The sequence below is a fragment of the Protopterus annectens genome, chromosome 16.part0 (assembly GCF_019279795.1).
Source record: "Protopterus annectens isolate FY-2018-M chromosome 16.part0, PAN1.0, whole genome shotgun sequence".
NCBI classification, from domain to species: Eukaryota; Metazoa; Chordata; order Ceratodontiformes; family Protopteridae; genus Protopterus; species Protopterus annectens.
The window spans coordinates 440,302,024-440,329,826 of NC_056750.1; the positions used below are offsets into that span (position 1 = coordinate 440,302,024).

The 27,803-nt window shown below is 40.0% G+C and overlaps 1 protein-coding gene across 4 annotated transcripts in view; it reads left to right on the plus strand.

The window, feature by feature from the left end:
* The window catches only part of DENND1A (DENN domain containing 1A), a 4,751,104-nt gene that overhangs the window by 980,962 nt on the left and 3,742,339 nt on the right, over positions 1 to 27,803 (plus strand). For all 4 annotated transcript variants that reach the window (XM_044058260.1, XM_044058262.1, XM_044058261.1 and 1 more), the window contains exon 3: positions 18,956 to 18,999. In XM_044058260.1, the coding sequence (XP_043914195.1) occupies positions 18,956 to 18,999 (44 nt within the window). The remainder of the gene's footprint in view (positions 1 to 18,955; positions 19,000 to 27,803) is intronic.

Here is a 27,803-nt window from a genome sequence, read left to right on the forward strand (position 1 = left end):
TTTGCCACTCTTCTTGTAAAGACATGTCAGCTGAACTCTCTTGAGCTAAGCATAATTTTATTATTTCCTTAATCAATACTGAAAATTTTCTGAAGTCTTCTTTTCTCCTACCCAATTAATTGAACTTGTGTTTTCTTTTTGATAGTTTCTCCCAGTTTATCTTTATTCACTTTTTTCGAGTGAGTGTACTATCCCTTTCTCCTTCTTTTACCTTGTGATATCTGTCCTACCATTGCTGGTAGTCCTATCCCTTTACTCCTACCTCTGGTAGTTTTGGCCTGCCATTGTTGGTCGCCTTTCTCTCTTTTCTCTCTTCTTCTGTGTGCATGGATTTTTTAGTGCGAGTGTTCTGCCATTGATTCCTTTTCTCAGTCAATATGGTAGATAAGAGTAAGGGTACGACTGGCTTTAAACAATGTCCTGGTTATGGCAGAAAAATGCCCAATACTTATGGGCATACATCTTGTGTCTGTTGCTTGGACCTGGCACATTTACAACAAGAATGTGATCTGTGTCAAGCTTTTAGTCACCGGGTTGTTGTAGAGAGGAAAAATAAGCTTATTTTAAAAGGTCTGATAAAAACAACCTTTGAGGCTTTGTCCGGTCAGCCTAGGACATCAAAATGGGATGTGTCTTCTCCTTTATTATCTTCTTCCCTTTTCTCAAAGACTGAACATGCTAAGCAGAGGAGCCTCTCTGTGCTGGTGTTCCCTTTAGATCTGGCACACAAGAGATCTGAATCTTCAGCTTCCACACCTACTGGGGAACTGAAATTGATTAACAAAAAATCTACAGAACATCCCTCTCTGTTCTGGTTGCAGTAACAACCTTGACACCTCAAGTTTCAGTATCATCCACCTTGGTGCCGACCTTTTCATATCCCCGCTCTTTCCTCCGCTGGATGTGGTGCCGATAGTATTTTTAGAACCGGTTCCTTCCACGGTGTCATTAGATCCATTGGAACCATGATTCCTTTCAGCTCCTAGAACTAGGTATTCCCCATCAATAGACTCCTTTGTGAGACAGCTTCCAAGCCCCTTTTTAGAGAGCTCTTAATCCCCTTCCGCCTTTCCTGTCTGTTCCTCCATGAGTATGACAGAAGTCGATGTTGAGGTTGGTGGATCAGCTCCTCGTGGCGAGGGTTCTTTCAAATTCTTCCCAGGCTTCACTCCCTTCTGGAGATGTTACTTTACTCCAAAAACTCCACCAGACATTCCTCCTCTAACCACCACTGAGGCTGTAGAGACCACGGATCTGGTTTTCCCAGTGCTGGCTGTTCTGGTGCTGACAGCTCTCATACCTTCAGCACCAGTTTCTACCCTGAGTTTCTTGGCTTCCTTAGAACCGATGGACTCCCGGAGTCATACCTCTGCTGTACTATTTGTGGGCTCTTTCTCAGCTTCGACCTTGATGGCGGTTTTCTCAGAGCAGTGTGGGACCGGGGTTCAGAGTTGTCCTTCTCGGTTCTGGGCTCCAATCCCTCTTTAGCGGGACCTGCCTTTCAAGTTATGGAGAGGGCCTTGGTCTCTGCAGGCTCTCAGCCAGTTTCTTCCCCATCAGAGCGTTTTCCTGAGATTCCCTCTGGTCCAGAGCTTCCACCAACCTCCACACCTGGACAGTGAACACCGAAGTTGCAGGACACCCCTGTACAGGGCCATACCTGCTCTGAGTCCTCCACAGAATGTCCCACTGAGGAGGTGCCCTGGAAAAGGTCGTGAAAGAAGAAACACCTTGATTCCCTTGAGGATTCTGTCACAGAGGACACAAACTTCGATGATTCCTCCCAGTCACCCCCAAAAGACATCTCCTTTGGAAACATTCTTGAAATATTAAAGCAGAGGGGTGGCTAGAAGCCCTAAGACCCATCCTCAGAGGAGTCACTGCATTTGCAAGCTCCAGTGCTCATCCATCTACCTCTTGGGTGACCCCGCTAGTTGATGATCTTATTAATTTGATTGCTGAGTGGGTATGGAAGGCACCTGATTCCATAGAGCCAATCCCCAGGAGACAAGATAAAGCCCTTTCAGTCCCGAGGACCATCAGCACTAGGCCAAAGGCTTAGTACTATGGTGGTTGCTACACCTACCAAGAAAGAACTAGCAAAAGAAGGTTCCACCATTCATCCCTCTCACTGAGAGTCCAGGGTGATGGGCATGTTTGGAAAGTGGATCTACACTTCTTCGACCTTTGCCTTACAGTCGTTGAATTTCATGGCACACTTCCCTAGACTTCAGAGGGATCTGATCAAGGAGCTCTCAGATACCTTCAAAAGAGCTGTGTCTGATGAGGTACAGGATAAAGTTGCATTCCAGCTTTCCATCCTGGAGTCGATCTCTTACTTGTCTTGTTATGCATACAGCAGACAGGATGATGGCGCAGTGGGTTCCGATGTAGCCATAAGGAGGCATACCTGGATGCACTTGTGTGAATTTGCAGAGCCATTTCAGTCTTCATTTCTCAGTGCTCCATTTGACAGATCTTCCCTTTTTGGGCCCAAAGTTAAAGATATCTTGGCCTGGTGGGAAAAGGATGGAAAAACCTTCTGCTCCCCAATGCTCGTATTCGAGGAACCAGAGAAGCGGAAAAATGTGGTTAAAGAAAACCCAAGGAACTTTCCAGGACACACATGGTACTGTTTCTCCTCAGGGCAGAGGGGGGAGCTGTAATGAAAGATGCTGACCACGTGGCAGAGATGGCCCGCAAAATCAGGTTTTCAGAGACTTTTTCTCAGGGAAACTCAGTGCTCCTGAAGGAAGGCCCAGTTGCTTGCCTCTGGAGGCAGTTGGGGGGGGGGGAGAACTATCCTTGCACTCACTAGTCTGGCAAAAAATAACCACAGATGCTTGGGTGCCAAGGATCATTGGCAGAGGATACTACATTTCTTTCGTTCTCACTCCAAAAATAGGCAGAAAAATCCCCGATGTTCCACCCTATCAGAGGGATCAGGCAACTCTGGAAATTCAAAAGCTGCTAGAAAAAAAGAGTCTCATCCAGTAAGTCCCGCCAGACCAGATAGGATCCGGATTCTACTCAAGGTTCTTTGGAGCCAAAAAAGACAGTGGATTGGAGATCAGTTTTGACTATCAGCATTCTGAGCAAGTTTGTTCAGCAGACAAAATTCTGGAGGGTCACAGTTTAGTCTACTTATCCCTTCTTCAGGAAAGACAATTGGATGTGCTCTGTAGACCTGCAGGACTCGTATTACCACATAAAAATGGAAAAGTACTCCAGGAAGTGCCTCCACTTCCATCTGGGAGCCAGTCATCATCAGTTCAGAGCTCTGCCCTTTGGTCTCACCACAGCCTCTGGGGTGCTCACCAAGTGTATGGCAGCAGTAGCCGCTCAGCTGAGACTGCACAGATTCCAAGTGTTTCCATATTTGGATGACTGTCTCCTTACTGCTCCCATCAGGCATCTACGCAGACAGACCAGAGATTTCATCATACGCATTTGCTCTCATCTAGATATAATGGTGAATCTCACCAAATCTCAGCTAAGTCCAACCCAACAATTGGAGTTCATAGGAGCCTGCCTAAATACAACCTCTTGCCATAGCCTCCCTTCCTCTTCACAGACTGCAGAAAAAAAGATCTCATGTAGATATTCTCTCCAAAGACAATGTCCCAGCCTTACTAGTTCTACAGGCACTAGGATCCATGATGGCAGCCATTACGTTAGTGCTGCTAGCAAGGTTCCACATGAGAATTTTTAGTGGCTTCTGGCCTGCCAGTGGTCTATCCTCACTCATCCCCTGAATCACCTCATCCGAATTACCAATTGTTGCAAGAAGTATTTATCTTGGTGAATGGAATCCTAGGAGATTCTTTTGAGCTGATGTTGTTTCACCCCATCCTAAGGCCATAGTGACCATGGACACCTCTCAGATTGGGGGGGGGGGCATTTTCAGGGAAGAACAGTCCAAGGCACTTGGTCCCTGATAGAGGCCAGCCTACAAATCAGTTGTTTTGGAACTGAGGGCAGTGCTGTTAGTGTTGCAAGCCTTTCAAACTGCCCTCGCTTTAAGAACAATTGCAGTTCAGTCAGACAACATGTCAGTAGTCTGGTACATCAACAGACAAAGCAGAACCAAGTCATACACCCTGTGTCGAGAAGCTGTCAGGGTGTGGCAATGAGTGATCTCTTCAAACTGCTTTCTGGTAGCAAAGCACATCCTGGCGAGCTTGAAAGTGATAGCGGACAAATTGAGCAGATACATCCTCCTGCCTCATGAGTGATCTCTCTATCCCGGAGTGGAGTTTTAGATTTTCCTTCACTGGGGCCAGTCTTGCTGTGACCTATTTGCATCACCCCAAAACAACTTCAACAGCTACTTTGCCCTAATCCCCCCTTAGGGGGAGTCCCTGAGATAGCTGTCCTTCATGATTGGTCCTTGGGACTACTCTCTGCCTTCCCCCTTTTCTTTTAATATCCCTCCTCTTAAAGAAAGCCATAAGGTTGAAGAGCAGGGTGATTCTCATTGCCCCATTTTGGCCTTGCCAAGTCTGGTTTCCCTTTCTTTGGCCTTACTACTTCAACGTCTATGGACTCTGGTCACAGATCCAGACCTCTTGTCCTATCCTCAGGGACTAGTTCATCCCAACCTGAAAAACCTCAAGCTTACAGCTAGTTTGCTCCAGTTCAAGCGATTGCCAGGCAAAATAACTGATCTTCCCTAGTTCAAAAAATGTTGTTAGCTTCCAATAAACCTTCCACTAAGAAACTCTCCCTCAGCACTTGGAAAAGATTCTCTTTTTGGGCACACTATAGTGGATTTGATCCCTTTTTGGCCCCAGTTGAAAAGGTTACAATTTTTTGCCTATGCTCTTCGAACAAGGAGTTTCTTCTTCTACCATCAAAGTTAGGCTTGCTGCTATTTCTAATTTCCATAACAATTTTGATGAACATTCATTAATCTCACATGGGCTGTGCAAGGTTTTTCTGAAAGGAAACTTGAGATTAAAGCCTCTTAATAGGGAACCTCTCATTCTCTGGGTTTTGCAGTCCTTGGTCCATTCCCCCTTTGAGCTGGTGGCTACCTGTGATTTGAAATGTCTTAAATGGAAGACCATTTTCTTAGTAGCCATTACATCTGCTAGAAGGATTTCAGAAATGTGTGCGTTATCCTCAAAACCTCCATATTTGATTTTTCATAAAGATAGGGTATTGCTAAGAACCAATACATCCTTTTTTCCAAAGCTTGTATCCAAAACTAACATTAATCAAGACATTGAATTGCTTGTATTCTTTCCTAAGTTTTCTAACAAGCGAGAATACTGCTTAAATATATTGGATGTTCACAGTCAATTGTGTTTTTATCTCGACAGAACTAAAGACTTCATAAAGTCGGACCAGTTATTTGTTTCCTTTTCAGGTCCTTCCAAGGGTAAACCTGTTTCAAAAATCACGTTATCTAAGTAGTTAAGAGAATGCATAACCTTTATCTACACTAAAACCTCCAATTAACATCCCCAGTTAAAGTGCACTCTACAAGGGATATAGCCACATCTGCTGTCTTCCACTATAAGGCTTCCATGGATGACATATGTGCAGCCACAACTTGGGCTTCATATACTTTTATCGCTCATTACAAAGTGAATTCTCTCTCCAGGGGAAGAGCATTAGTTGGTTCTGTGGTGCTCAGGAATATCCTTCTGTAAGGCCTCCCAAGATGCAACATAGCTGGGGACTCTGTCCCACATGTCAAGGATTAATGAAGATTGACAACATCAGATAATGTTATGGACTTACCATAACATTCCATCTGTGTTGTCAGTCTTCATTTATCCTTGACACCCCACCCTCCTTCAGTCTCTTTGAAGGAATAGATTTTAGTCCTGGCTAATTGTTACTTCATATATGACCTTTGACATAGCCTCTACAATGGTTATAGCAATACTTTTCCTTGTCCTTATTTATAGCTGCAAACTCAATCTGAGGTAATCTAGAGAGAGAGAGATTCTGGACAGCAACTGAGCTCAGGAGTTTTTGGTTCGTATGAACTGTTATAACAGCCGAGCTGGTTCTGAGAGTATGAACCAAGTCCCACACTTCAAGGATAAATGAAGACTGACAACACAGATAGAGCATTATGGTAAGTCCATAACTTCTTTTATTAGAAGGAAATGAAGTCTGAAACTTGAATGTTTTTATTTAGTGATCTCAGTCCTCAGTGATTTGCCAGAAACACAAACATTTTGTGAGGAAAAGACCAAAGATATGAGGCAAAAATCTCGACATTCTGTGAAAGTCTGGACAGTTGAGAGGTATACTTCAATAAAAAGAAGAAATAGTTCATTAACCAATGGTGCAAATCACAATTATCCTTCTCCAAGATAAATAAGTCTTAAATGTTCATATAAATGAATACATACCAGCTACAAGAGCTTAAAGATAAGTACATGAACTTTACTTAAATAACAAAGAAGAAGAAAGCAAATACAGAGTAAATATACATGGGTTGGCACATACAAGGAAATTTTTAAAAGGATGTATACATAAAAGCTTCTGATCTAAAAGTTAATTGCCTAGTTTGCTACAATAATACACTCTAAACATACAACTAGTACTCCCAGATGGTTCCACATAAACATGGCAAGACATTAACTTTTCTTATGTTTTCTTTAATCACAGTTGTATAAAATCTCCATTCCCTCATCCCCCAAATATGTCTGGCATAAGCCTGTTACTATGGGAATCCTTAGCTCATTTCTGAATTAAAGTTTAGTTCTTGTATCAATTTCATTCCTTCCGTGAGTCTTCTGTCCTTCTTTGTTATATTAACAGTTGGTGCCAGCATGTCAAGAGACTCAGCACATTTCCCTGTCCTTTTATGTGTCCAGATTCTAACATGAGAGCAACATACTGCAGGTAAACATTAGATGGCAAAGAAAAGAAAGAAAAATAATGCATTATTTCATTCATCCTGGTGTTATCACAGTTACTTCACTTTTAGCCTGGCATTACTCTTGGCTTCATAATAGTATGATAATTCTTATGCACTTTCTCCTGTCTTTTCCATTAAGCTAACAATCGTGAACATTATGGGATGTCTTGCCAAACTGAAAACTTACTTGCCTGCTGAAGTGCCATTTCTTTTCTCACTACAGTGCTTATTACTGCTCCAAATGTAAAAACTTTCCTAAACACTAACTTTGGTTGCTTTATCATTGCATTCTGTATTGTACTGCCCTAGAAAGCCCATTTCCATACTTGACAGTATTCTGCTAGCCTGAGCAGTTCATTTCACACACACACACATTCTATGATGTGTTCATATGCACTCTTTGCACATAATCTTGAGCATGGATAATTTTATAAGTCTGTTAGATGTCCTGGAATGTTTTTATTGCAGGCTTGTCTACTGTTATTGAAAGGTAGAGCAACCCTTTAAGTTTGTTACCTAGAAAATTAGATGCTACCTGCATTTTCGTGTGAACTGAACAAAGTGCATTAGAGTATTTTTTTACTGTGGTTTTGTTGGGTAAAGTGAATTTATACTGCTTTAGAGATTTTACCGGTTTGTTCTGCTTATTGTCCCTGGGAAAAAAGACACCATTTTCAGCTTGACTATGAAACAGACTACCATTCCCAAGGTCAGTCCTCCTTCCAGCCACAGAAAGAAAAAAAGGTTAACTGAACAGCTTTTGTCACCACAGCAAGCCAGCAGTTTGCTTCAGCCACAGGTGGGTAATTCTGCTGTGACCAAAACTGTTTCCTCAGACCACTCATCTTTCCCCTGGATCCCATACAGTCATCATGGACCAGTGGGTAGCCACATCCTCTGCAGCTGTTGTGCTCCCCTTAGTGGGTAAGGGAGAGCCAAATTTGTTGGTGTTGGGAGAAGGGGCAGGGAAGGTGCCCCTGCTTAACCAGAATGTTGTGCCCATCCTTGAGGAAGCTATTGTTGCAGTTAAAAATCATGTTTGCTTTTATTTTCCTGTCAAAAAGAAGCAGAAAACTAAATATATATCTTCTGCTGCTCCAGTTGCACAGGAAAGGTATAGTCTATCAAGTCTAGCTCTGGGTCATGTCCTGGCTATTGACCCATTTTATCAGGCGGTTTCTGTTAAGAGGAAAAAAAAGGATTCCCGTTTTCCTAAAGAGATTCAAGAAATTGAATCTGGAAAGGAAAGCGATGAGACAGATGCAGGTTTTTCTCTTCAGAATTCTGATTAATACTCTGGAGAGAGCATGCTGTCTGCATTTCCCTGTCAATGATTGTCTTTCTCTAACACTGTTTCCGGAATGTGCCTGTGTTTTCAGTGGGAGAACACTGAGGTTTCTCAGTTCCTCAGAAAATACTATGAAATGTTAGAATTGGCTTTTCCAAAACTTCCTCCCATCCCTCACTGCTGCCAGCAATGGAGGATGTGCTTGTCACAGCCTGTGGTTTCTGTGATAGCCAGCCTGCTCCACCTAAGAAAGCAGACAGAATATACAAGCTCCTCATTCCTTCAGTTTTAGCCAGCCTGCTCCACCTAAGAAAGCAGACAGAATATACAAGTTCCTCAGTCCTTCTGTTTTAAGTACATCCATACCCATCCTGACCCAGCAGCAATTGCTTTAGACAATTCAGCTAGTATTTTGTTAACTTTAATCCTTCCCCTGTTGACAATGACAGTAAAACAGCTGATAAGTTTAGAGAAAAAAGTATGTTTCTGCAACTTTAATTTTTTGAATTTAGAATGGTCATGCTCATGTGTTAGTTTATTCTGACTTACTGTAAAAGTATGAGGAATGCTTTATCAGTAGTTCCTTCTTGTGAGAAAAATCTGCTTTGTGTGGTTTAGTTTGTTTCTCAAGTCATTGCTAATTATTTAAAGTGAGTCTGTAGATACTACATTCAGGGTTGTTGCCACTATGTACTCTGAGGAGGTTTGCCTGTCTGCATTCTCAAAACCTCCCAGAGGATCTAACAAATGAGATTTTATGTTCACATTTGGATAGAAATTTAGTTTTTGCAGAGGTTATCAAAAATATAATGAAAGGGGTAAGCTGATAAAGGGAATCTCCCTGGTTTGTTTTTAGTCCTCTAATTTTACTAAGGGTTTTTTCTGCTCCCTCATAAAGTTTTGGCAAGAAACAAAACATACGGTCTCAGCAAAAATGCTGGTAATCTGACATTAAGTACAGTGGCAGAAAGGCTTCAAAAAGAAAACAGCCTCCACCTCAAGAAAAAAAAAGGACAGTCAAGTAAGTGAGAAAGACAATGTAAGAGAACATTCAAAAGTCTTTGACTCCATCGCACAGGATTGTATTCCTGTGGTGTTTGCTATTCACCACAGTAAAAAGAGCTTTTCTTCCACAGGAGAAAATAAATAGATCTATATTCAGATCTTTTTCCAGTTGCTTTACACTCGGACTTAAGTCACTCAGAGGGAATATCTTAGGATTCTGGGTCTCATGACATTTATGATTATCAAGTTACCTCTGGCAAGACTCCACATGAGGAAGATACAATCATATCTGAAGTTTCTTTGTTCCCAGCATCAGCACCCATTATCTTTCCAGATTCTAGTTTTGGGATTTGTGGGAAAAGACGTAATTTGGTTCTTAGGACCACTTCAAGTTGCTACAGACAATACTACAGTGATGTGGTACATAAATGCATAAGGGAAACAATGTATTTCCCCCTATGTAGACTAGCCATGTTAGCATGGAATATATTTTTACAGCATAATCTCACTCTACAGCTTCCTTCATTCCATCAGAGCAAAATCATGTGGAAGACTACACTGGTTCTTTAAGTACTGAAAAAGAGACTTGCTTCTGAGCTACTCTTCATGCATAGCTTTTCCCATATTTGCCTTTGTTGTTGCTTGTATCTGGAAAAAAGCTAACCTGCCCCCTGTATTTTACAATTTTTTTCAGTACTTCCTTATTATAGCTGCCCCCATGTTAGTGGCCTTAAAATAGTTGTAGAACGAATGTCAAAATACTAATAGGTTCATAGGTTGATACTAGGCTATCTGCCCTAGGGCATTTATAAGCCTAGCCAGAGTGTGTTTGGCTTTCGCCACCCTTTTAGATTAGTTGACTGTGCCTTTGTATAGTAGGTCACAGAAGAATAGCCCTTTTAAGTTTAGTTTACTGTGCCTCTGTCTAGTAGGGACACAGAAGAGATCCCAGGGGTAAACCTACGATCTCCCATCCACTCATCAAGATGTCTCTTGAAGAGGGTCATTGAGGGGCTCTGCCTAACATGGATTGGGATTTTGTTCCAGAGTGAGGGGAGCCTCTGGGATATGAATCTGTCCCTCCAGCATGTCCTATTTATTTCTTTGCTGAGGTTTAGGTCCCTGGAGCTTGTAGCTCTAAGGGATTTGGATTTCCTGAGGTGGAGCATGTCCATTAATTCAGGGTTGGACATGGCTTTATACGTCAGGCACAGATCGCCTCTGAGTAGGTGATAAGCAGCTGAGTAGAGCTGGAGTTTCTGTAGCCTAACTGAGTAGGGCATCTGTTTTAGTCCCTTGATCCTCTTGGTGAGGTACTTTTGGGGTCTTTCCAGTTGCTGCAGGTGTCTGGTAAGGTACATCCCAAATGGGGCATTGTATTCAATTATGGGCCTGATGAGTGATGAGTAGAGGGGCACAATGACCTCTCTTGATCTAGATGTGAACCCTTTCATGATAAGGTGGGCTATATAGAGGGTCTTTCTAACCACTTTGGAATGTGATTGTCAGAGGAGAGATTGCTATCTACTTTGGTTCCCTAATTACTTCTTCCGTACTTAATGGATTACCACCTATCTGGTAATTTGTGGGCACTTTTTCCAAAGGGGATGACTATGCACTTTTTGGCAGTTTTAGGCCATGGCTCTGGCACAAGTTATACGTTTCTGTGAGACCCCTTTGGAGGATGCTTGTGTCAGTCGGTGAGTCGATTATAACACCCAGTTTGCAGTCATCTGCGAACTTGGTCAGCCATAATCCTCCCATGTTAACCTGTACCTCAGAGAAATATATACTGAACAAGAGAGGTCCCAGGACTGAGCCTTGTGGGATGCCACTTGTAACTGGTTTAGAGTCTGACATGGCACCTGCAATTCTGACCATGTGGGTTCTATCCCTGAGCCAGTTTGCAACCCATCTTGTGACATAGGGGTTGATATTTAAGCTGGTGAGCTTATTTATGATGCCCGCGTGGGGTATTGTGTCAAAGGCTTTTGCGAGGTCCAGGTAGGCTGTGTGGACTATTCCCTTTATCTATGGCCTTGGTGACCGTTTCAAAGAAGTCGACCAGGTTCAAGAGGCAAGATCTGCCCTTAACAAAGCCAAACTGGGTAGGATCCAGTGTTTGGAGGTTCCCAATGTCTTTGTTTATGAGTTCCATGATGATACGCTCCATAGCTTTGCAGACCAGGCTAGTCAGGCTTATAGGGTGATAGTTCCCGGGTCCATTGTGGCACCACCTTTGTGGAGTGGGACCACTGTTGCTGTACGCCATTCCTTGGGTACATATCCTGTAGTAAGGCTGAGATTGAACAGTGACTTTATGTGAGGGTTCAGTTCTTCTTGGAGCTCATGTAAGACGCAGCCTGGGACACCGTCCGGTCCCATTGATGCTGTGTTTTTTACTTTGGAGAGGGCAGCTCTCACCTGTGCATCTGTGATGTCAGGGAGGCTACACTCTGGGATAGACCATTGCTCTTTTGGGGGGGGGGGGGTTTGCACTGAACCTGTCTGCCAGGATGTTGGCAATGTCTGTGGGTTCAGTGTGTTTTCTGTCGTTTTGCACTAACTCCGAGCATATCTGGGAGTTGCCACCCAGGTTCCTGACATAACTAAAGAAGGCCTTGTGATTATCTTTAGCGTCTTGTGCAATTTTTCTTTCAAAGCTGTCCTTAGATGATTTTATGAGGGATCATAGTTTCTTGCTAGTACTGATCAGAGATGCCTTCCCTTTTTGGGATTTTGCTTTATCATGTAGTAGCTTCCTCCTTCTGTTGTATAGCTTATTTATGGCTGGGGTCCACCAGACAGGTCTCCTGCCTTTGGAGGAGTGAGTCTTGGTTTTATTTGGGATAGCACGATCCATGCATTCCTGTAGGTGTCCATAGAATGTGTTTGTAAAGGATTCTGTGGTTTGGGCCGTATTTTCCACTGGCCCGGGGGCTTTGAAGGATTCCACCTCTGTTTTGAGAAGTGTGAAGTCAGCTTTTGTGAAGTTCTTCACCGTGATTTCATTGGCTAGGGGTGGGGGCAGGATATCTATGTCCAGTGAGATTAATTTATGGTCAGATCTTACCAAAGAGGGGTATAGCTCTGGTATGGAACATAGAGTCCCCATGTTGGTGATGATCAGGTCCAATATGTTTTCCCCTCTTGTGGGAGTGGTGACCAGTTGTTCCATAGCATTTGAGTTTATAAATTCTAGCAACCGTTGGGCAAGGGTGTTGGGGCTTGAGTAGTGCTTTCAGTCTATGTTTGGGTAGTTAAAGTCACCCAATATAATGGTGTTTGGAGAGACCTTCATATTCTCCAGTGTTCTCAGGAAAGCCGAGTGGGGTTCCTGAGTTTGGGAGGGTGGTCTGTAGCAGGCTACAAACTGAAAGGCAGTTTTACCCACTTTTAGTTGCACATGGATGGTCTCCAATGCTTAGTGCAGTGCCACTAACCTGGAGGTGTGAGTATCTTTGATGAATATGGATACTCCCCCTCCTTTTGTGGTTCGGTCCGAGTTTTGGGGCCGAAAAGCATGGTATGAGGTATAACCTGGTAGTGCTGGAGTGCTCTCGGGAGTCTTGAACCAGGTTTCTGTTACTGCACAGATGTCGATATCCTCCATACTGAGGAGAGCCTCGAGTGCATGCATCTTGAGGTTTAGACTTCTGGCATTGAGCAGCATTACCCTTAGTTTCTTTTTCCTTGTGTTGTGTATGGAGGTGGGTTTGTCTTTTGAGCCTTGCCTAAAAAAGGCACTATGGGGGTGGAAAGAGCCTTAGCCAGTATTCAAAAGCCCAGGGGTGACAGGTGCAAGCCATCCCTAACGAAGCAATGTGGCTTGTAGAGCATGTCATCCCAGGCTGACAGACACTGGATCCCCTTTGAATGACACCAATACTTTAACCAATTGTTAAAATTGATCATTTTGTCTTTATACTGTGGCATCATTCTTGGTGAAGGTAAGATGCTACTTAAGGTCAGGGTCATACTGGCCTGGGCTACATAATCAGAGAGCTCCTCTATGTCTCTTTTCATGTAGTCCAGGGAGGTACGTCTCAGGTCATTCATACCAGCATGGACAATGACGGAGTCATATTTGTACTTGCTTTGGAGTGACCTGAGTGCTTATGTTATGTGGCGGATCCAGGCACCCGACGGGCAGCTTACAGTGACCTTCTCCTTGTTCAGCCTGGTGAGTGGGACATCAGTGTTTCTGACAATAGAGTCACCTATTACAAGTGTATTAGGTGTGTTGTTTAGCCTTAAGGGCTGTGACTGTGTGGCACACTGACTTTGTGAACTATGTGATACGTGGGTATTGTTTTGGGGTAGCGGCTGCTTGGATGTCTGCTTTGGAGGTCTCTGCTGCTGGGCAGATTTTTATTTAGAGCCTCCGAGTATGTTTTTGTGTGTTTGTGTTTGGTTTGCTGTAGCAATAGGTCTGTGCGAGACTGGCTTTGTGGTGTGTGAGGTTACCTTCTCCTCCTGACTGACTGTGCCAGTCCTGGGTTGAGAGAGCTCAGCCTCCAATTTGGCTATATAATTGCATCTTTCACATATATTTGAGCTTGTTGGGAGGAGGAGAGAGTGGTCTGTGTACATAAGACAGTTATAACATTGCCTCAAGATTCCCAGGTTCACCAGCTGGATTGGAGAGTATACCCGAAACTGACCTTTGGACATGTCAGGATAGTATAAGGAAATACTTTTTGACTGATCAGAAAGGACCTATAGGGAGTCAAGTACTTAAAAAGAGTATGAGAGGGTGTAGTGCTTAAGTTTATTGGTGATTTACTTATAAGATTACTTATAAGAGCAAGTGCAAGGCTTTAAAATGAAGATAGAGTGCTTCCTTTGAAATTTAGATCAGTTCTAAGGGAAAAAGTGAAGAGTAGACTTTATGGAGCCAGTAATAGTTTAAACCTGTTTAGGCGGTGCTGCCCTGAGCGCAAACCCGTGCTAAAGCGGGTTTTTAAGCAGGGGACTTGAAAGAGCTAGGAATTAGCCCAAAACTGCTAATAAACAACTTGTTTCTGGGCTGAGACCACTCCTTCAGGGACAGATAGGCTGCTCAAAGCTCCCCACTCTCACTGGTGAACAGAGAAGCTTCCCCCTATCCAAGTAAGGAAATGGGCAACACAGGAATGCGTGCCTTTATTTGGGAGGGAGCATCCAACAATATATTTACCCTTACATTTGGCTAGTGAAAATTGTTCCCTGTCCCTCGGTTACTCTGCTTAGGAACGGCCACATACAGACCGAAAGCGAAACATGTTATTGAGCAGTCCCTAGCTGCAGTAGAAACAGGCTGAATGGCCAACTTCAAAATTAACTGAAAGTGAGAACCTTATGTTTTTTTAAAGGGTTCCTTTTCTATTACAGATTGTGTTTGCATTTAGATATTTTGCGGAAGGTAATAACACCATCATACCACTTTATTAACATTAACGGTCAGAATTTTGTTAAACGTCCATTGCATTTAAATAAAAGCTGTAAAATCAGCAACTCCCATTAGACGAGGTTCAGACTCCTTTTTTCTAGTGCAATTATACAGATTGTCCATTGTCCAAAAAGTGGTCATAAATTATGTGAGATGTCTTACTTGTATTTGTTTTCAATTTATAACACTTTACAAAAATAAAATAAGATCACAAGTAAATTGGGTACTTCCGTATTGTGGCAACCACAGACGCTATTGTGGGGGGGGGGGGGCTGCTATAATAAGGAAGTATATTGTTTTCTTTACCATTTATGTTTCCTTTAAAATGACTAAATAACAAGGAGTTGTTAACTGTCTCATGGTCTCTGTTGAGTGATTACATTGATGCAGTGTTCTTGTAGGGGTGGAGTTGGCAAAATGGCTAAGGTCTTTACCTCACAGATACTTAGTACAGGGTTTGATTCTGACCTGTAGTTATTGAATAGGCTTGTAATTGTGTGCAGACTGATGGCCTACCTATGAGCCTATGTAGACACCTTCCATTTTCATGGTCACCAGGATTTTGCTTCAACTGGTGTACTGCATTGTCTTTATTTTCTTTGCCCCATTACTGAGGTTTCAGTCTATATTGTTTAAAAGTTGTTGCAAATGTTGCCATTTGTTGTCGTACCTAAATTCTGTTTATATGCTAAGTAATTTAAAATATATTGTACCTGAATCGAAGGCAACTGCCGCCTTATTTTGTAGTTGTTGCACAAGACACACTCATCTGAATGGCTGCACACACCTAGACATTTTCGTGGTAGAATCAGTAAGGTACAGTAACAATCTCATTTAATCCATGTCCCTGAGATAGTAACAAAAGGATTTGCAAAATATGCTGTCTGTAAATCAATTTATCAAGTAATTTGTCCAGAAATGATTGTATTTAAAAGATCCTAGAAATGTGAAAAAAATCTGATCCCTTGCTGCATTTTATTGGATGTCTTTAGAGATGTACTTTATTGGGCATAATAAGGTTTTGAGTTAAACCAGAATAAGGCAAGAAAGAGTTAAAATACCTTGCTTATTTTGCCTTTATTAAATGTAATGGGGCAGTAAGATGTAGCAGCTATGGAGCCAAATTCTTATAAAATGTACTGTTACATTTAATGCAAATTCAACATGGTTTACACAGAGAAGATGACTAGCACTGAAAAATACAAAAGGAGAGAAACAACTAAGCCTTGTTTTATTTATGCATAGCAGACTATGGATTATTTTGCAAGATTAAATATGCTCTCTGGGATGAGGAAGAGTTTCATTTAGGGTGCGGTTTTCCTTTAAGATGTGCAGCTTCAATACCTTACTCATAAGTAGCCAGAGGTTACTAACAGTAGGAGAAGTGAGGAGCTGAGAAAGCTGAACGGTACTGTTTTGGGTTAACTGGACAAGATGTAAGGAACTGAATGATGATTGGTGAATGGAAGAAATCAAGACAGTGTAGGACACTGATCTTATGGAAGATGGTCATAGAGATTAGAAGACTGTGAGCAAAAAAGGAACTGGAAGGAAAAGGTAGCAACACATAGCAAAAGAGAGGAAAGGAAGAAGTGCTGAAGGTAACTTTGAAAAGGAGTGAGTGTTTGGGTACATTTCCGAAGCATTGTACACATTTGTGTAGGACTGGCTTACAGTAAAACCTGTTTACTGTTCCCTGTGCAATTCATAGTTTGCTGTTTAGTAGGAAAATGCTCAACTGCATGCCTGGGGGAATCCAGGTGTGCATTTTGTATACCAATGGGGTTCCACCGCCAAACTTTTATGCAGTTTTGCTGAGCACTAACCTCGACACTTGCAAAATTAAAAAAAAATTTTTTTTTACACCCCCTCCAAGTTATTTATACCAATTATGAAATCTCAAAACAGTGGGGAAAGGGCAGAATCCCACTCCCTTCTGTATAGTGGTCCCATAAAAGAAACATTGGTATTCTGTGATGAGCTGGCTTTTTGATGTAACAAATGTATGACTGAACACACTGCAGCCATTACAGTCACTCTGGGCAGAGTAGTAGATATCTTTATGTTTGGGGATGAAAGAGCCCAACATATGATCATAATTCCTCTGACTTAAGAGCAACATTTGGGAGTTTTCACTGTTGGTATATTGCAATATTGGTGACCACGATATGTATAGAAATTTACAAAAGTAAATCGTTATAGAGGTAATCATTTTCTAAGATAGCCGTATGGTTTGTTGAGATAGTGCGAGAGACCCAGTGGAACAGCAGTATCATAGGCTGTAGTATTACAAGCAGGTGATATGTTGTTGATGACACTTTATTTTTCACCACTGGGTACAGTTCATTATTTATACATACATACATACATATATATATATATATATATATATATATGTATGGGTTCCATACACTAGATCGAATTTTCACTAATTCGAAATAGTGCATGGAATGCTCACTGCAGCAAAAGTGCACTTAATTGAAAGTGCACTTAGCGAAGTTCAGTACAACGAACGGGTGTTGTACTGAACTTCCGTGCAGTACTCACGGACCTTAGGGTTAGGGCACGGGGTCATAGTAAGGGGATAGTCCGTAGGGCTATCCCCTTACCATGACCTGTGCCCTAACCCTAAGGTCTGTGACGACTGCAGTGCAGTGAAGGACATAGTGATGTCTTCCACTGTGGTGCGATAGTCACAAACCTTAGGGTTAGGGCATGGGTTAGGGTAAGGTGATAGCTTTACTAACTATCCCCTTACCCTAACCCTTGCCGTAACCCTAAGGTCTGTGACTATTGCATCATAGTGGAGAACATAGCTTGTTTTTTATGTCCTCCACTGTGCTGCAGTGTTTTCAGTGAAGTGCACTTACGCAAAAGTTTACTTTCGTTAAAGTGAACTTTCGCAGAAGTGAGACTTCCTATTACAAGTTTGAAGTAGTGAACTTTCATTCTTGTAATAAGAATCCATATATATATATATATATATATATATATATATATATATATATATATATTTGTGTGTGTGTGTGTGTGTGTGTGTATGTATATATATATATATATATATATATATATATATATATATATATATAAAACACACACACATTTATATATATTCTGATGTCAAATCTCTAAAGAATTATGGAGAAGGTGAACCTTGTTAAATGAAAATAGCTCGACTCATAGACATTAGAAATGAATGGCATTTTGCTGTTTAACTTCAGGGAAAGCAGAGGTGAAGGAACATGACGTAATCCTTCAAATATCTGAACACTGTGAACAAGAGGCAGGCAAACTACATCTTTTAGTAAATGGTTTGTTTAGAAATGAGAATTTACTACACAGGCTTGGGGAATTGTTAGATGTAGGCTACAGAAGAAAATATTCTCAGAAATTTGTGTGGATGCAAGACTTCATACAGGTGGAATATGATCACACATTGAAAATGTTAACGAATGCTAGAGACATTTTTAGCAGGACCTTTTAACTAAGAAGGAAAAACCAGGGAGATATTTCTGTGATTTTGCAAGATTGTAGGAAAAATAGCATAGTAGATGCATTTAATTGTCCTTAACTGTGTATATGTATAAGTACAGTATATTTCCTTAGGTGTTGTTAAACGAGTGTTGACATCACATTTGAGGCTTATATAGTGCTTCCTTTAGTAATGCATAAATGCATTAGCAGACTGAACAGAAGCATATGCTGGTTGACAGAGGAGGTTATCTGCAGTTTACGTGTTCTTCATCTTTTCATAATTTTAAATCTTTAATGCAGTCATTATGCATGCTGTGAAAAGTTTTACTGCTGTGTTAATTAGCCTTGTAAAATAGTTCTGAATATTTTCCTTGCCTGTGCATGAAAAGAATGTTACTGCATATGCATATTTGTATGCATTGCTCCTAAGAACTCTCTTTTTTTGTCTGTGAAACTGATAAAAAATGTTGGAAAATAAATAGCAAATGGAGCTTCCTTAGTGCATGTATTTATTGTCTTTTGTCTGTACTTGGCTGAACAAGGTAACTGATAAAATAATCAAAGCAAGTTTAGAAGTTATGATTTCTTATGGCACGACTCCTGTGTGGTAGTTTGCAGCTGGTAGGAGGCTAGAATAGATAGCAGCCTCAAGCTAACAGAAGTAGCAATACTTGTTCTTTTTTCTTTAAGGAGGAGGGTAAAGGGGAGAGCCTTGAATGGCCCTTCCTTACTCTTCTCAGCATAGCAGACTCAGCTGCCCCTCTTTGGATCCCCTGCCAGGGCTGCTATCATCTTCTGATCAAATATTAATGTGTGATACTCTGCTTGTTCGCTAATCCAAAGCCAATTAATATTATCTGTCAATTATTTACAGATCCTGAGGTGCGGAGGCAATTCCCAGAGGATTACAGCGACCAGGTTTGGAATGCATAATTAACTTTTCTGCATGGCAAAATTTATTTTATAGTCACTCAAGATATCACTGCTGTTCAGTTTAATGAAGGAGACAAATGAATTTTTGGAAGGAAAAGAGGGGGTGATAATTAAGAGCCAGTGATGAAAATGATGGCCATGGTAGTGACAAGTAGTGAATATTCAGGCTGCAGAATCAAGATAGTCACATGATCACTTTAAATACTACTTTTAAAACAAAACAATTTTAACAAAAAAAGAAATCAAGCCAAATTAGTAACAAACTTTACACCACAAAGTCTTAACAGTCGTGAGCACTGTTGCAGTAGGAATTTAAAACTCTTTCAAACACGTGCTTTCTGTACAGTGTGGTTTAACAGCGGTGTCTTCCAGTGACTCTATTAAAGAGTAATATGCTCAGGCTTAAGCCTTGTGTTCTATTGCTGATTAGCAATATTTCTGAAACTGACAGTAGGTCTTCCATGGTAGAAAATAGGCCAGCAACTTTCCAAAAAAAAAGGCTAGTTATGATTTACAATTGGTATTCCTCTTACTTGATTTGCAACTGTTAAAAATCTTTGTGATATTTTTGTACCCAAATCATTGAGAAAGTTTAGTTCAGCACCCCTGTGCTCCTGCCAAAGTAGCACTACTGAGCACATATCCACAGCAAAATGTAAACTAAGTTTAGATGTATCCGTTTATTTTGTAACTAGTTACAAGACTGTTTAACTACTTAAATGTCTGTGAAGATGCTGAACATACTGACTTTATTGATGCCCTTTTAGTAATACATGTTATTAAATTATGTTGATATTGTGATCATGTTATTATAATGTGATATTCAGTAGTGCTGAACATAATTGTAGGCTCTTATACTTGAATGAAGCCTGTTTTTTGCTTCACCTTGGAAAATGAATCCATGGGAAAGTTCAAATGACCTTATCTGAATCTACAAGTGTGTTATAAGAGTCACTGGTACAGTTCAGGTTTATCTATCTGTCTCTCTGTGTATCCATTTCATCAATCTATGTTTATCATTTGATGACTGTTGCAGTAACCTTGGCTGTATGGGTTATGTTCATAAGATTTATTTATCCATCCTTTTTGATCGGGTAAGCCCCACTAGACCGTTAGCCTCTTTTCAGGGGAGACCACCGAAGTGGTATTTATACTACTAGTGAAAATTTGATTAGGAATTTCCCCTAGTCCTTTCAGTAGATGCTGTGGGATCTTTTACATCCACCTGCGCTACCACCACCTCAAGCAGATGGGGCCTTGGTTTAGCATCTCATCTGAAAGATGGCACACTCAGGAGTGCAGCACCCCATTATGCTGCACAGCAGTGTCAGTAATCAGTCTATTTAGTGTGGAAATAGAACCCACAGCCTTCTGCACCAAAGCTGAATGTGTTACTTGTTGTGCTACTGACACTAGTGGCTGTAACACATGTAGCAAAGGCTACCGTAGCAGCGGTTATTCAAGTATTTACTGTTACAGTAAGTTTACCTACACAACTGTACTATCAGTCTAGCACTAATCCATGTGAACCTTTTTCAGACCTAGTCTGGAAGCACTGTTGGTTGGGTGACTAAATGTTGCATACTAGTTCTAGGGTGATAATTATAAAGTTTGCATAGTAGTTATGCAAAGGAGATTTTAATAATTCATGCAGTTTAAAATATGATTTACTCTTCTTTCATTTTGTTGTTAACTAGTAAACAAAGGTCATTAGTTTGCTTCATTTAAAATGTCTTCGAAAATGTAAAGCATAGATGTTTTATTTTTAAGGAGCTTGAGTTTTCTTACCAGGCTTGAATAGCACTAGATACACATATTCTGTTTAGTGGATTTAAAGCATTGTTTTTGGATACAAATATCCTTGAAGTCATATTGACAAAACATGGCTAACATACAGAGAAAAATTATTATTTATGTCCTTAAATATCAGCAGTGAATAAAGTGATTGTTTATATGACATTTGTCCATACAAAATGTAGCAGCACAGGAGTGTAACAATAACTAATACAGATAAATGTTCAAAAAAAAAATATATATATATATATATATATAAGTAAGAAAAATGTTGCTTGACTTAGATTCTAAACATTTTGCAAGTAGAACTCCTTATGTTTGCAAACTCTCTTTGCTACTGTTCAACAGCTTAACTTCAGCTGACTTACTGTTTACTTTTGTACCATGTTAGTGTTTCAGGTGTGCGGAGAACAACCCTGGCCCACACCACAGACTCTGGGCATCCCAACCCCCTGTGATAAAGCAGTCTTCCAGATGCTTAGACCTCCCTACACTCATTGCCTCTCCAGCGTGTAGAGTTCATCCAAGTCAGTGCCACCAATGTGATTTCACCTGTCAACTGCTTGGTAATTTTGTGATTGCTGTGAAAATCCCTTTCAGTATTCTACCAACACAAATACGTACAAGGGACAGTGTCCCACAATCCCTCCTTGTTGGGTGTTTTCCCTCATTACTGTGCATCCCTTCCTGTATATAATAAGACAGTTGTGTCTGGCATGACTACATTAGTTGGACCTGTGTGCCCTGTAAATAATATTTGGCTCATTCAGTCACACTGCCTGTACCACTGTCCAGTAAAATTTGAGAAATCTCCTAATTTGTATTCGTGTAGCCATCTTTGCAAATTGATGTTTTCTTCTTTGGAAGTGTCTCAGCAGACTTTTGCAACATAAAACGTGATTGTTTAAGTTACCAGGACATAAATGTTTATAATGCTGATGCTTTCCTTTTTCATGTACATGCACACACAGATTCTGTTTTTAGCATATAGTGCCAGCAGTGTTCTTTCCAGTTAATCTTTGTTTTGGTGATTTTGATTTTGTTACTTTTTTGGTATGGAGCTGTAACGTGTATGCATATGCATGATTTTGTATTTGCAAATGCACAGGGTGTAATGCTTAATCTTTCGGGAACTGTACAAGTGTTCCTCTTCTGAATTAATGTCCATTGAGAGATTAACCCAAAAATATTTGAGTATAGGCACTATAGAGTTACTGAAACATGGTGATAGTTGCGCATTTCTTTTAGTAGTCAAACCTACTCTGAAGTAGTGTATCCTATTTTTGTTAAGGTCTCAGGTAATTCAACTCAGAGCACTCGTTTACACCACTGCAACATTTAATTTAATTCAGCATGCATCTCCACCATTAAGAATGAAAATACTAAAGGTTTCCAGTGGGTTTACCAAACATAAAGGTCGGTTCTTACATTAAACTCACACTTTTAATGGTAAAGACTTTTAAACATACCTGTTTGACTTTAGAAACAATGAATAACAGAAAAACTTGGCCTTTTTCAAGTTGAGCATCTGTGTTTCCATTCCTTGGCTTTAGACTTTCCTGTTTTTTTTAATCTTTGACATTGTAACTGAAGCTCTCAGTCAGTGATTGTCAGCATTTTGTTTCTCCCAGTTTTTGATTTAGAAGAAAAAACAGCAGGACAACCACAGCAGCTAACTCCACTTTAATAAAATATGTAAAACAAAGGACAAGCGCTTTCACGTATTTGTACACTTCTTTAGATCCTAATACAATGGTTTAAAACATACATCATTATATATAGTTCAACAGCCTATCAGCATAAAAACACAGTCATTCAATCGACCAATTATCTTAGCATTTTAATGCTTTTAAGTCTACCAGCATTTAAAACAGGCTTGATGCTAACACTGCTATTTAAGACAGGATAGAGATGTGCCCGTAGTCTTAAAATCCACCTTAACTCTAGCTGTTCTAAAAAATTATTGTCCCCACCTCTTAAGTTTTTGTGAACTTTTTGTAAAACTCTAAAACTAAAGCTCCAAAATATGTCTTGCTAAGGCATTCTTCATATTCTTTGTTTAATCTCATACAAATGTCTACTGGTCCTGTCCTTTAATGGCTGTATGGTCTTCACTACATAGAAACAAGAGCATACATCACAAATAGCTAAATATATTATGTTTAGAGTGTTACAATCTGCATAAAATCTGGATTGAAGTTCAAAAGGTATGTAAGGATGGATAAATTCTTGTTTCTTCATTATAATGTTACAGATCCTACAGTTCCTGCAGGGGTAGGTGTCATTTCATCTTCCTTCCATTGAGTGTTTCTGTTTGCCATTGCATAATTGTTTTAAATTGCAACTGTTTCTGTATATGAAACTAGGTATATCTCCTACTACTTTGGCTGTGGGTCTATCCACAGTGAGCATACTCCAGTGCTCGTTTATAATGTCCCTTACCAGTCTATCATTGTTGGCATATTTAGTGACAAAAGATACCTTCTCCATGCTTTTTATTTTTATGTGACCAGTTTTCTTGGGAGTATTCATATTTGTAGTATTAGAGGGTGTATCAAGTCTACTGGTAACTGTCCTTGTTTTTATGGTGTTTACCATATGTTTATTGTATCCTGTGTCCCCAAATAATTTCCCTAACATGTCGTTTTCTTTTGACAGTTCTTCAGTATTACAAATCTTATTGATCCTTAGATACTGACTTTTTACTATATTGAGGAAAACGTGCCTGAGATGCATACCATCATTCGATAGCAGCCCATTGCGCCAGCATGGTTTTCTAAAGAGGGATGTATTAATTCTACCTTCTGCATCTCTCGTAAGAGAAATGTTTAAAAACATCAATATTAGAATAAAAACTGGAGACAGTGAACCTCAAAAATTCTGTTGTAGATTCAAGATAAGTAATAAACTCATGAAGGACTTCTCCCCCTGCCCACAAAATAAAAACATCATCTACAAAATGCCTGTGCAGTTTGATGTTATTACTGAGCACATGATTGTAAAGATGTAGACATTCCCAAAAATACATCACTAGATTGGCATAAGAATTTGCTCATGGGGTTGCCCATGGCGACACCCCATTTTTGCAAATATAGCTGTTTCTCAAACAGAAAAACATTATTACACAAAATCAAATCAAGAAATGTACATATCATGGGTATAGTGTCATTAGTGAAGACACTCTTCTCTGTCAAAATACTTCTTATAGCTTCAAAACCATAATCATTTGATATACATGTAAATAAATTTTTAACATCTAGAGTTGCAGTTAAACAAGTTGTCATCCCATCTGTCACATTATATTCATTCAAATCACTCAAAAATTGAGGAGTATCCCTTAAAATGGTAGGAATACTCAAAATAATGTTTTTATTTGCTTTCCACATATATGGAAAAAGGTTCGGTTGCCCATCCTTCACCGGATATTATGGGTCTCATTGGAGGTGTTGTCAAGGATTTATGTATTTTGGGTAGACCTTTAAGGAGTGGTAAAGTTGGATAAGTAACATTCTAAAAATTCTACATATCTTCATCTATCTGTCTACTCATTAGTAAGTTATAAAGACAGTTACTGATGGTAGTAGTTATATTCTACAGTTGCAACCATGTTATTTTACTGTAGGTGTTAGTCATCCAAAAGCACTTCTGTAGCATTCGTATAGTCTGATTTATTCATTAAGACAGTCGCACTACCTTTATCCACAGGTCTTATAGGAATATCAAACATGTTGGAGGCTACCTAACTCTTGCCACTCTGTAAAGTTTGTTATAAAAATCCTTCTTTTGCAGTAAGTACATTCTCTCACAATCTCCTTCTCACATATTTGTATAAACGAGTCAATATGCGGTGGTATAGTTGGTATAAAATTACTGGGTCTCCTACAAACATTATAAACAGTACTTTCTGTTTGATTAAACTGCAATTTCAAAGTTATATTGCGTGCAAAAAGCTTCAAGTCAGTTAGTATGTCACTTACTTGTGCTGGTACTGCTGGCACAAACAACAAACCTCTGTTTAATACAGAAAGTTGTTCCTCTGTCAGTATATGAGGCGACAAGTTTACAACTAACCCATTTGTTTAATTTTCCTGTTCTTTGGAAACCTCTCGGCTGAGTGTTTCCATTTTTGTCTCCCTCTGCTGTTGGAACATGTGTATTGCTGTCTCCATTGTTTCACTGGGAGTGGTAAAAAAATTCTCCATACTTAGGGTTCCCTGCACTTTCGGTCTGGTCCCTAATTTGATAAGTGCAAGTACTTGTTGGTTCTGTGGTGGAGTACAACTACTCAAAAGATTTTTATTTTCTATAGAGGCTTCAACAATGGAGGAAGGATCATTCTCCTGTGCAACAGGAATGCCACATGCAGTTCCCGATTCATTCACTGAAGCACTGGGGTGTGTGTCTGAAGTATGAACCATAGATGCATTGCTATGAGATGGTATACTATCATTCTGAGAATTAGTCACTCTCCGCCAAACAAACACATTTCTCAGACAAAAATCTTGATGGTCTCTCTCTGCAACTTCTTCTGTTTGGTTTGCTGCAGCCTCATTTCATGTAATAAAATGTTGGAAATGACATTGTTTATCATGTTCAAGTATGTTTCCCCCTTGTAATGTGCTAAAAGTTCTGAGTGAGCCAATTGAGTAGAACGAGACAAATCTTCTTCTAAGGGTTGGAAATATTCTAACAATAATTTGATATAGCTGAATGCAAAATCAAGATTGAGTTTTTGCCACTTTTTTAAGAATTCGGGGTATGTTTCTCCATACGTCGGCATACATAGTACACATATACCCCTAGGGATAATACGAAAATGTAGGCACGCTTCCAAGTGTAAGCATTGCCAGGTAAAGCGTTTTAATTTGTATAAGTTATTTTCTAAATTTCTCAATGCTGAAATTAAGTCTTCATACTCATTACAATTAGGCTGAGAAATAGCAGAGGTATTACCTTCAAACATTAAACAAAGGAGAGGGTTTTCCTATTTGTTATTCTATTCCATCTTTGCTGCAAGGGTTCATTGGTAGGATTGTAATCCAGTTCCAGGGAGACACTTACTGCCATGTGTAGGTGTAGATGTAAAAAAACACACAAGCAGAGTAATATCCACCATCAAGAACCAAATGTCCAGGCCAGAATATACGTGCAAAGCAGAAGAAAAAAAACAGCAGAACCACAGCAGCTGACTCCACTTTAATAAAATATGTAAAACAAACAACTTTTTGATTTAGACCATCGGTCTGTTCAGTTGTCTTGCAATACTTCACTCTGTATTTCTTTGCCTCAAGAACATTCAGTTGGTCTTGGAATACTGAAAGTGTTGTTCTCCTGAAACTCATGACTGTTTTCTCCATTACCTGCATCTTGTTCAGTAAGCCCTAACAGATGTTTTAGTCAAGATTTCTTTTCTTCTGAGAAAATACCTTCATCCAACGATTCAGATGTCTTTATGTGGACAACTCAATTCTTGCTTTTTTGGTCTTTCCAGTGTGAAAAGTTAGCTACTAACTTTGTGTGATCATCTTGAAAAGAAAATAACCCCCCCCCCCCATTTACTCATACATAGGTTTTCACACTGAACCAACTGTTCTGTATTTGAGACCGTCTGCCCCAGCCTCATAATCAATGCTTTGTCTTTAGCAACATCACTCACCAACGGTTGCTTTTGCAATTCATCTTTTTCAGGTACGCTAACTTCTGTGATCTTTTGCATGTTTTTGACATCTCAGACAGATCAAGTCCCTGTAAATCCTCTTTGTTTCATTATTATCTAGCTTCTGAACTGAAGCATTATCTGTTCTAACCATCTTAGATACGGCTTCAGACTGAAGTGTTTACTTTTATAACTTTTTCAGTAAGGGAAGCTGTTAACAACTCGAGCTCAGGATGCAATTTTGATGTTTTATTTTCAGGCTCAGAAACAGTTTCTTATACAGTTTGCATTCTTGCCCCATAACATTTCTCCGGTCTATATTATATGAATAAAAGTTCATATAAGCGAACGCTCAATGAGAGAAAATCCCGGACATTGAAAACAATATTGTGGGGGGGGGGGGGTTGTGCCCCCCCCCCCACTAAATATATATTCCAACTGCGAGATCGCACTACAGTGAGGAAAGGGCAAATACTCCAGTCTTCACTGGACTCCGATCACACAACATGCATCTCGATGTCTGGGAGTTTCACTCAGAGCGCTCGCTTATATGAACTTTCGTTCATTTACTGTAGACCCCATTTTCTCATCAGGTATTTTTTATAATTTAGTATGCAGTTTAAACATTTTCTTATTAAGCAGTTAGTGCACTCTCAGCTGAAGTCTCACTGACCTTCTCGAAAATTCCCTGCCTGTCAGTAACACTATTTTAACCTTTCAGTGTCAGTCTGAATTGCACTTTGATTATTAACATTCTCCAACAAGGTTTTATTGTACACAGTTGTACAACATGTCTGTGTAACACCCTTTGCTTATGTATATCAGGAATACTTTGATTCAAAGTCTATGCATTTTGTTATACTAGACTTAAATGGGCATCACCACTCTGCTGTATTTCATCAGTAGCTGGCATTTCAGTTTTATTTTGACAGTTATGCTTCTGTATTTGTGTACCTGGATCATATGTAGTTGGTTCACTTCTTGCATTAAACACAAAGTAGCTGCCATTTTAGTTTGACTTTAACTATTATTCTCTCATATCTGTATAACTGTATCACATATACAAAGTTCAGTTCTTGCATTAAACATGTTTTAGTGATAAAGATTTTTCAAAATACTGTTTTACTTCAGAGGCAAAAAAAAAATCAACCTTTCTTTAGTGACAAAAAGTGACGAGGCTAGGGACCGCACTACAGATAAATTTATTAAGAGCTTTCATCCAGTGTATACAGGACTTCATTAAAATACACCTAAAATCAAACAACCACATTAAATACCCAAACTAACAACCTAATTAGTCCAACAGTTAACCTCCATCCCCAACCTTCCAATAAAAAAG